General features: G+C 43.9%; 1 protein-coding gene across 2 annotated transcripts in view; it reads right to left on the minus strand.

Annotated features, from left to right (window-relative positions):
* The window catches only part of IL17RD (interleukin 17 receptor D), a 50,894-nt gene that overhangs the window by 30,077 nt on the left and 9,844 nt on the right, over positions 1-10,973 (minus strand). The window contains exon 1 of one of the 2 annotated variants that reach the window (XM_015874879.2): positions 5,806-6,018. The exons of the other annotated variant lie outside the window; for it this stretch is intronic. Coding sequence (XP_015730365.1) covers positions 5,806-5,940 — 135 coding nt within the window. The 5' untranslated portion in view covers positions 5,941-6,018. Of the gene's footprint in view, positions 1-5,805; positions 6,019-10,973 lie in introns of those variants that run through there. 2 annotated transcript variants of the gene reach the window in all.

Here is a 10,973-nt window from a genome sequence, read left to right on the forward strand (position 1 = left end):
CACAGATAGATAGATAGATAGATAGATAGGTAGAAAGGAATTATTTAGCAACCTTTAAACAGGACATGCATTCCCAAGCAGAACTGCATCCTTACATCCACCACAAGACTTAAGAGTGATGCTGTCTGGCTGTTAACGCATTCTCACAGTTCATAGCAATTTGTGAGTTCACATGTATATACCTGGAGCCCTTTGAACTCTGCGTGCTCATTTGCCCCATGCAGTTTCTGTCAATCATGGAGAGGAGCAGCTTGTTCTTTCAATGTTAGACCATCAGAATACAAACAAAGGTCATGAAAAGCTAAACACATTTCAACAGCACTTCCTTTGGAGACATTACAATGATCTGCCCTGTACCAGACTTGTAAGGAAAAGGCCAGGTGTGCCTCAGAGCCTGCTGGCTTGCAGACTCAAAGCTGCCTACAAGACAGCACATCTGTCAGCATGGAGACCACCACTTCCCAACCACCTCTGCATGCTGCCCCATCACCAAGTGGTTCACATTTGATTCAGATCAGTCATGGACACACACAACTCCAATTGTGTTGAATTAACCAGAACATACATTTCAGAGCTTATACTTTCAGGCTGGCAGAAGGAGATAATGATACCTGATCTAGCATGAAATCTCCTTGGACAAAGCTCCCTCACACATTTTTCTAAGCACATTAAAAGATGCAGAATGAGTGATGAGCCCCAGATTTACTGTCTTGCTGAATAACAGCCCAAGACCAGATCCACACAAACAAGAATAAAGGTTGCTTGTGCACCTAGAGCTCCACGTTTCTGAAAAGTGCAAGAATACCATCATATATTCAACACCATCCCTGTATGAGCCTGTCAGACTTTTTCTTGCCACAGCTCTAGACCTACTTATTCACATCATACTTAACCTTTTAAACCTGGTCATTCAGAGTGGTTCCAAGGCAGATGTAAAAACACAACTGGTAAACAAAAAACAGACCAGTTAATAACCTGCAGTTAGAAATTATTTAGGAACTTCAGGAAATACAGCATTAAGAAACAGGTAGAAGCAGGTTCACTGACAGCTGTATAAGTTCTGGTGGCAAGTGAGGAGTTATTCATAAGATTGGACATGATATACTGAGACTCAGTGACAACTGGACACCCAATGGAAGCTAAGAAATATTGCTTATGTGCATTTTCCTCTGATCCTTAACATTTACTATCTACACATATAGAAGTTTGAGACCCACTTCCAAAAATTATACCTCTTCATACAACAATCCAGTAAAGGACAGTAAATTTGGAGGATCCTCTCCAGTCCACTGAGGTCACCAACATATTGTTTTACTTTTTTAACAAAAAACTGATTGTAAGATGTACTAAGTAACAAAGGTTGAAGCATATTAAAGTATCTATTTATACCTTGATTTGGCTGACAGACTTCTGGATAACACATATGTTACTGCTAAATAGATACTGCATGAAAACTACTGGAATGAGTCTATCCATTACAAATTAAAAACTATACTTGAGCTTAATGTTTCCCTAGTGCTGCTTTGCACTCTTGTCATCTTGCTGACTTCCAAACAGCACTCTAAATTTACGGGTAAAATTCAGCCTTGGAGGGCGGCAAGTTACATCAAAGCTCTTTTTCATCATCTTTAGACCAATCTGTTGGAAAAGACAGCTGGTCCTTATTAAACACCCTTTAAATGTTGCAGTTTTAATTAAGCAACATCCATCTTACATTAACGTTAACAAATAATTAGCTCAAGAAATCTAGTATCGCCTAATCATGACTGCTTCACATCTTTTCACCAGTGGGCTGGGAAGCATTCAGCTATTAAAGAACTTGTTCTTAAATAAGCATCTTAAGGTTTTAACTTAACAATTTGGATACCTTAGTTATCACACCTCTACTCACTCAGCAGCAGACTGAGGGTGGGGGAGGAGTTGGGCACAGAGTGAAGTTTGACATCTAAACTAAGCGACATGATCTTGAGGAAACAAATCAAACCTGTAACAGTCCCAAGAGATTCCAACTGCAGAAATCTTGTTGGCTCAACAGCTTATTAATTCCCATCTCCAAAGAGTAACATAAAAGGGAAACATATTTTTGTTGTTAATACAGAGAATTAACATCAATGACATAAACAAGCTTATGTTTCTATAGTTTTTGTTCTCTGGTTGTGTTTGCTCATTCTAGAAACAGGGAATTTAAGCTCAATCACCTCTAAGCTCCTAAATAAACATTCATCTGCTTATTTTCACATTAACATACTTGGGTTACTATGTGCAGTTTTTAATTAACTTCAGTAGGCAGACTGCCACTAACACTTTTTGATGCTAGAGTCAAAATGGGGTCAGCATCTCTGCTAACATACATTACCTGATCAATGACATTGGGGGGGCGGGGGGGAAGAGTTGGAAGGCAAACTTTAAACAAAAATAATACAGATGCCTACCTGCATGGCCAACCATGCTTGGAAGGCTTTGCACTCAACAGGTTGAGTAGCATCTAACCAAAGTAACACAGTAAGCTTGGAGCCATGCAGTTAATTCTAAATCACTATCACATTGCTTTATATGCCAGTGGGGGGTGAAAAAAAATCCAAAAAGAGAGGATATAGAACTGCTGGCATCTGGTCTGCAGAGTTTTCAAGGAACAGGGGAATCTTTGGATGAAGGAACCCCCTGAAGGCAACCATTAACACCTTCCCCTGGGCTTCATCTCAGGTCCTTCCTCTGCTTAACACCTTTTGACATTCTTAAATACCCTTCAAGAGAAAAATCTAGTTCTTTAAATGATGGACAATAAGAACTAAAGGGAAGAATTTAAACTCTTATTTTTCAAGACATTCTTCCTCCCAAATAATTTCCCAAAAGGTTTAGATGAGAGAATCACATTAGCGTGACTCAGCTCTGCACTTAGGAAAACCATAGCTGGAGGGTGGAACACTCAAGGAGATAAATGCAGGGACCTGGCAGCATAGGCCTAAAGAAGAAGGGTAGGCAGAGCTCCTGGTAATACAATGATGGAAAACAGGGATCTCCAGAGTCCTTGCTACAAAATGGGAAGGAAAAGAAAGCTCCTTACGCATGGCACATAGATGATGACATAGAGAGTGAAAGGGGTGGCTTCAGGGGAACAGAGAGCCCCAATGGTTGCTAAGCTATGATCAGCAGAGCAAAGAAAGGCAGGACTCTGCCAACTGGAGGGTGGAGGGGAAAGAAGTTCACTAAAATTCTGCTTTTATTCTCTCTCATCCTTCAGTCTCATTAATTTTGAGCTTCACACTACTCAGCGTGGTTCAGTGCCACAACTTCCAAAGGAATTAGACACAGAAAATAAAAGGTTACCCAGCTGTGTACTCCCACTGGAACCTACAAAACAACCTGAGGCTGAAGTTGCTCATGTGTTTAACACTGAATAAATGAAACTGAAATACATTCGAATCAACATCACAGCCAACTCTGTCTCGCCTCACAGCTTGTTCCTAGGAAGAAAAAAAATCAAGAGGATGCTTTTCCAGAATTGCTCCCCATGTGGACATACTTTCTCAAGATGAAGAGAGGCCCAGCTCTGGTCTATTTTTTTTCTGGATAAAGGTATGCATATGATGTGGTAAGACCATCCATATGGAAAGCTACTTTGCAATACTATTCTGCTTTAAGCACACGTTCTATCTCAATCTGGAACACTGCTAAGTGCAGGAATACATTATAGCCCTTCAACAGCAGTGAAAGAAATCTCAGACCTACCAAAGCTAATCTATATTCTAGAATCCTGTGTCCACTCAGAGCACCTCTACTTCTTATTAACACTCTCCAAGTTACTCAGCAAAGAACCAACTGCTTTAGTGCTACAGAAGTGTGTTGAACTTGCAGCACCAAAACCAAAGTGTTACTAGAGACAGCAATAAGCACAAGCACGTGCTTTGCAAGGTGAGCTGTAGAAATCATACTTAATAACTTCATTCTGAAAATATAAACTGTTAAGAATAATTTCAGGAGCTATGAACCAAACCATTGAATGCTTCCTCTCATCATCTTGTAACCAGAGCCCAGCCCATGCTGTCACCAACTGCAGCTTTTACTGCCACATAACACTGAGGAAAATAAAACTATGTTTTGTAGAGAGGAAGAAGATGATAATAAAAGGGTGCTACTCGTGTAAATGCACCATGATGGAACTCGGTGCTGATTGTCAAAAACAACACACAAACAATAACAAAGGAACACAAAGGACACCACCACACATCAGGGTTTGAACACAAATATCCAGTGTGTGCATAGTAACAACACTCAGCTCTCCAAATTAAATTAAGAAAAAAATACTGAAAGCTCCCTTTTTCTTTCTAGATAATTCATGCCTTTGAGAATTACCTTAATTCAACTGCTTTCGGTAATGCGTACCAGACTTATTCACTGCGTGCCTTTCTCCATATAAAACGTTAAGACTTGTTCACGTCCTTAACTCACATTAATTAGACACCGCTCTCAAATACCCTGCAATAAGGGTATCTGTTTGAATAGGACACAATCGCTGCAGGGCTTCTGTCTTTTCAATCAGTCAGTGTCCCCGCAGTGTTTAGAGTGGCAGAGGGGAAGTGGCCTGTGGTTAAACAGAGGAAATACCGAGGAATTTTAATAGAGCAAATAGTCTCTTTACTTCCTACAGGGCCCTACTTCAAAGGCAGCCCTGCTCCCGAGCAGACAATGTGTTACAGGGGCCATCAGTCATGTAGCAGCACGGCAGCTCTGCTCACAGCTCACACACAGGCCCGGCCAAGTACCCCCAGCTGACAGAATGGGGACCATCCCGCAGTTCCTCAGCCAGGGCTGGGGGATGGCAGCACAAGGCCGGGACTCCAGAAAGGCAGGACAGCACGATAACCAAACGATCCTACCGGGCACCGAATGAATGGCCCGGGGAAATGGGAAAATAAAGCTGAAAATACAATAGAAAGCAGAAACCACTGCAAATATTGAAGACATTCAAATGTTACATTTGCTGCGTGTGATTAAAACAAAGTTGTTGGGTTTTTTTTAATTCAAATTGACTAATCTGAAAGACGTGCAGCAGACTGTGGCACGCCGAGATTCCATGCCCACAAAGCGCCTATTGGCACAACCAAAGCAGGGCGCTGCCACGGCTCCCGCAGCTCGACACAGTTTGCGGCGTGCCCGGGGCACGGGCCGAGCAGCGGTAATGCATTCCTATGTCTCGCAGCTCCAGCAGAGCCCTGCGGCACGGAGCTGAGCCCGGAGCTGCACCGCGGGCTGAAGGCTGCTTTTCTTCCCGATATTTCCTAATGTTTTCGGCTCTCTCCGCTCTGCCCTACGAACGTGAGCGCTGCGGAGCGATCAGAAAGGCGCTGATGTGACACCGCGGAAACCCGCAGCGACAGCCATCAGAAAGGGCCGGCGATGGAACGCAGAGCTCCATCCCGCACCGCCGCGATGCAACGGAACCGGCAGCCGCGCTTGGGAGTAGGGGAGAAATTCAAAACTTACTTAAAAGTAGGAAAAAAGAAACGGAAAAGAAAGCAACCAAGAGTCTGACTGCGTTTATCACCTGCCTGCACGCACGTCCCCGCCACGGACGGAGGAGGAATCTCACCCTGGAACCTCGCTGTCCTTCCCGGCCGCGGTCCCGGCGCAGATCCCCGCAGCAGCCGTACCGTACTATACCATACCATACCGTACTATACCATACCGTACCGTACCGTACCGTCGGCTCCGCTGCACCCCGACCCCTTAAGTCATCACCGCCCCACCTGCGCCGCACAACTCCTGCAGCCCCACCGGAACGGGACCGAGCCCGGCGCTACTCACCCGCCCTCCGCAGGCATCGGCCGCCGCCCCCCTCCTGCCGCCGGTCCCTCCGGCCGCCTCCACGAGCCTCCGTCCCCCGCAGCAGGCGAGGAGCGCGAGGAGGAAGGTTCCGAGCTCCGGCCCCGGGTCCATCATCCGCAGCAGCGGCCGCGCAGAGCGGGCAGCACGGCGGCGGCGTGGCAGCGAGTGGCCGCGTGCATGCGCGCCGCCGACCCGGGGCGGGGGGCTACGCTTCGGCGGGCACGCGCTCCCGTTCCCCGCCCCCGGCCCGGCCCCACCCGCGGGAGCGCGCCGCCCTCCGATCGGGGTCGCGATTTAATTCCCAACTCGCCCGGACAGCGAGGGGCAGAAGCGCTGAGCTCAGAAGAGACAACAGCGGTATCAAAGACATGACGGTTCAGATTAGAGCAATACACAAACTATCTCCTCAACCAGCCAACGGGGTGAAAGGAAACATTACCGAGTGGCCATTTTTAAACTACTTCTGAACTTGTCATGGGGTTTTCCACCCCTTGCTAACACAATACAGGAAGACACCAAGCGCCCTCACACAGCCCTTCTGTACCAGTTGCCACGAGAACATACTCGGGAGCCCTGGGCAGACACAGCTCTTCATTACAGCTTGAGCAGAGGTGGGATTCCTGCCATTAAGCACATTAGCACAAACTCAAGATGAGGCCATAGCCCTGTTAAAGCTGTTGGAGCAGATGACTCTTATTGGGATGCTCATTTTCCCCATAGGTTGGTGTTCTGGAAAAGGGAAAGGTAACATTCTGCTGCCACCGCTGGCTCTGGCACTACACAGCAGGAAGATGGACGGGTCTTACTTACCAAGGGCTCAAGCAAGAAACACAAAGCAAAAATGTCACCTGACACAAATCAGCCTCCCCTTATTTCAGCTTAAGCTACTAACAAAACACCTCATCTGAAAAAACATTCATCCCAAACGCTGGCAGGGACAGCTTTACCAACGTGAATGAAGTAACTGCACACAGGAGGATCACCTTCCTTTTTGGAACTGAATGCAGAAGCACTTTATTGCTCTGTGTGCATTTAGAGCAACTTCCACTAAGCAGCTTTGTGGAAAAGGATAGAAGAGAGATGGGAATCAAATGACAGCAGTTACAATTTCCACTTAGATTCTCCAAAATGCTGCTAGCGAACATAAGGGCAAAAGTGACTGTGGGGACTGCTTTCCTGTAGGCTCTTTTGTCCTTACAACAGTCTCCTGTTTCAACACAGAACAAATACACACCAGTTGGAGAATATCCCTAAGTCACGGGTATCGATATCATGCATTCTACAGCTGGTTTGGGTTGCCACTCTACCATCTCGCTTAAAGCTAAAGAAACAGCTCCTTTCCAAGCAGCTGTTCCCAGATGGGGGGACAGTGGGAACTCGGCTGGTCCTAGAAAAATATGGAAACTCAAGTAACAAAGAGAGCTGCTGTACCGTTAGGAATTTCCTACCACATATTTCCATCAGTTGCAAAATAATAATGACAATAATAATAAATCTTCCCTAGATTTGGAAGCCGTACGCTCCATCCATCTTTTGTATTTCTAACACTTAAATCTTTCTCCCAGGGCAGACCAACCTTGGCTGCACAAGGAAGGAGTGAAGAAAAGAGCTGAGCTCTCAGCAGTAGGCCAGGAAACACACATCATGCCTATGGATGAATCCACTGGTGTCAGATGGTTACAGATCATCCAGTATCGAACCTTAAGAACTAACCTAGAAAAAAACTGAGTGAAAACATTCCCACAAGTGTTCAGGAATCACAAAAGCTGCACTCCGGTAGCATCTTCCATATTGTAACATGCCATAGATTCATAAAGATCTGGTTAACCTCAAGCAAAAGATTATCAGCTGTATGACAGCGATACCAGATGATGAAAATGAATTTAAATGCATCTATTGTTATTAATGGTTCTCTCTTTTAAATCACCAGGTCTTGATAAAGGTGCCAGTATTAATGAAGAAGAAAAGAGTTCTGAAAGGAAGATCTGGCTTACTACTCCCATTTTATAGATGCAGAAACTTAAAGAGAGTCATAAATATGCCTGTTTTAACATCTTGCACACACGCTCAAGGCTAAACCAATAATTAGATTTGGAGTCAGGAAAGACTCTGCCCCCTACTAAGACAGGAAGAGACCCCTGGAGGTAATGGGGATTTGCTTTTAATTTGCTTCTTTCTAGAGACACACAATCTACTTCCTAAGGTCATCCAGACACTGTCGGTGGGTGCTTAAAACAGTGTGGGCTGTGGAGGCCAGATCCAGACTCCAGAACAAGTCTATCCAAGAGCCTGCTTGTGCCTTGGGGGGGGGTGGGGGAGGGCAAGGAGGAGCAGAGCATACCATACCATCCTGGCAGCCAACTGCCTCCTGCTGTGTCCAAGCATTTATTGGCACTTCCAGATTAGCTGCTGCTGTGTCCATATGGGACTTGAAAGTGGAATTAGATGCATGAATCCTGATACATTTGCTTTGACACTGGCAGCCAACACTTCTATATCCAGATGCTTTGCAACAAATCCTGTAGTTTAGCATCCTTAGTGCTGAACAAGCTAAACATTATGAAATTCCTTCTAGGGTGCAGGCAACCACATCTCCCCCTGATCACTCTCTATCACGTTCTCATTCTTAAATACTTCAAGTCTATCTTCAGGTATTTGGGGGCGTTTTGAGGTTTGTAGAGTTCAGAGAGTAGAGTGAATAGTCTTGTGACCTTTCTGGATGACTTAATGTCTTCTACAGGAAATTGCACTTAATGACCAAGGAAGTTTTTCCAGTCCTATATTCCCAAAAGCTCAAGTTAACATCAGATGTACAGGCTAATTACACTGAAAAGGAACCGACTGAAATAAACGAGTTACTATACACAAATGGCTTCTGCTCACTTTTGAAACAACTATTTGTCAGCAATCCACGTGTAGAAATCCTTGTATAACACAACCATTCCCCAGATCTCACAGTTCCTTGTAGAGAAAGTACACAGGCCAACTTACTCTGCTGGCAGGAAGCATCTGCAGTCAGAGGTGAATTCTCAGTATTTCTATTCAGTTTTCCACATGTTTAGTTTTGCATCTGGTTATACATACAAATATAAGGAGAGAACAGCCAGGCAGCTCAGTTCTGAGATCTCTCAACTTGCTGATCCACCACCAAATTCACTTCTCTCTGTCACACAGTGAAGCTGAATTGACTCACCCTGTGGCCACATGATCTGTTCAGAGAAAAAAAGGAAGCAGAGCAGGACTGCATCTTTCAGCAGCGCTCTTCTGTTACACTGGATTAGGTGTAATATGAAACTACACATTTAGAGAAAAGTAGATTTGTGACACAAAGAGAATTAAAAATTGCACAGAAGAGTGGCTTTTCAATAATAAAAATCCACTGAACTTGAAACATTCCAATCCAACAACTGTATTCTTAAGTCACGCATGTTTTATTCTTTAGAAAAATTTGAATCATTATCAGTGCTTGACTTCTAAATATTTTTTCTGCAATACAGGTACTTTATTTCAGCCAACTACTAAAAAAGCAGATGAAACCTCCTGCAATGCCACTGGAATACTTGCTAGAAATGTAAATCAAGGAAAGCCTCTTCAAACGTTTCTTGGGTTTACTTTTAATCTCAACTTCTCAATGCAGCACAACACCTTCCACACAGACATCTTGCCATTTTCCATCTGCAGTGAAATATGTGCCTGGGTAAGGGGAGCTAACTTAACAGCCTATCCCGAAATTCACCAATCTACAGCATCCTGTGGCCATGCCTGTGAAACTAATCCTAGCACACTAAGGGACCCCTGCCTGAGCATAACGTGCCTTAAACCTTTTCCCATTTAACCATGGGGAGAGCAATTTGTTCAAGCACTTCAAGTTGACGTCGTTGGACGTTGGACGTGTAATTAAGGCTAAAGAAAATGTTTTGAAGATTTTTGTAATTAAAACAGAGAGACTACTAACAGATACCATTACAGAACAATAGGAGCATTTCCGGAAGAATTCCAAAGTCCTACTATTGTGTAACTGCTGTGGAAGATGATTGGAAAGCACTTTGTCAATAGCACCTCATTCTACTCCCACTAAGGGGAATATACAAACAAATGAAAATGTGGACGCATATGGAAATTGCAGTTTACATGACAGACACACAACAGCACTGCAGAGAAAAAGTCAGAACGCCTCGTGGCATATTTACAACGAATTCTGCAGCAATCCTACAGTACTAAACAAAGCGGAAGGGCCCTGCTAGGAATAACAACCACTGCTGACAGCCCTGCTTCGCAAACAAACAACTTAAGGTCCCCCATACCTACAGTGCGGCTTGTTGTTGTAAGCAAAGTTTGAAGCACTCAGATATCGGGATTGACTGAGCAGCTTATTTTCAAAGAGTGACATAAATATCCAGATAAGAGGTTGATAAATGCAGATCTATTAATAAAACATTGATAAAACAAAGATCTATTAATACTTGCAGAGAAAGTTAATGCATGTTAATAGTAAGTTACAATAATTATTATTTGCTTGTGTTTAGATGGTAATATTAGGAATCACTGACAAGAACACTCCGACTACGCTGCTGTTTGTGACAGACCTCACTGTCCAGCAGTGTATGTTTGTAGAAGAAAGAGGGGGGGAAAAAAAATCTCACGAATGAGTACAAGAAAAGCTTTTCTACATAACCTACTTCAGTTGCACAAAAACATGTAGCCAGTCAACTGCATTTTAAGAGCGGTGACGATGCCTCATTAGACTGTTTCCTTACGACTTCCTTTCCCTGCCAAAACGAATTAGAGCAATTTGCAATTATATTGTCAGTTAGCCACATCCTGTAGCACGGAATGAGATGTTGGTTCACCTTTGAAGTGAGAGAAGTACACACACACCCAAGTCGAGCCAGTAATGTAGAAATATTCAAATCAAGAAAGAAACAGAAGTGACAACTGTCACATTTTTAAATATTTTACCCTGACTAAACACGTTGAAATGCAAACCAAACCATTAACAGATGTCTAGTATTTAAACTGTACAATGCCGTTTCTTATCGTTTTACTGTGAAGAAACGGTGCTATAGGAAAAAGCAGGTGGTCATCAGCCCTTTTGCATGCCAAACGTTTGCATTTGTTATCACCGAAGAATTACATTAGTAGATACT

This window comes from Coturnix japonica, chromosome 12 (assembly GCF_001577835.2).
Source record: "Coturnix japonica isolate 7356 chromosome 12, Coturnix japonica 2.1, whole genome shotgun sequence".
In the NCBI taxonomy this organism is placed as follows: Eukaryota; Metazoa; Chordata; class Aves; order Galliformes; family Phasianidae; genus Coturnix; species Coturnix japonica.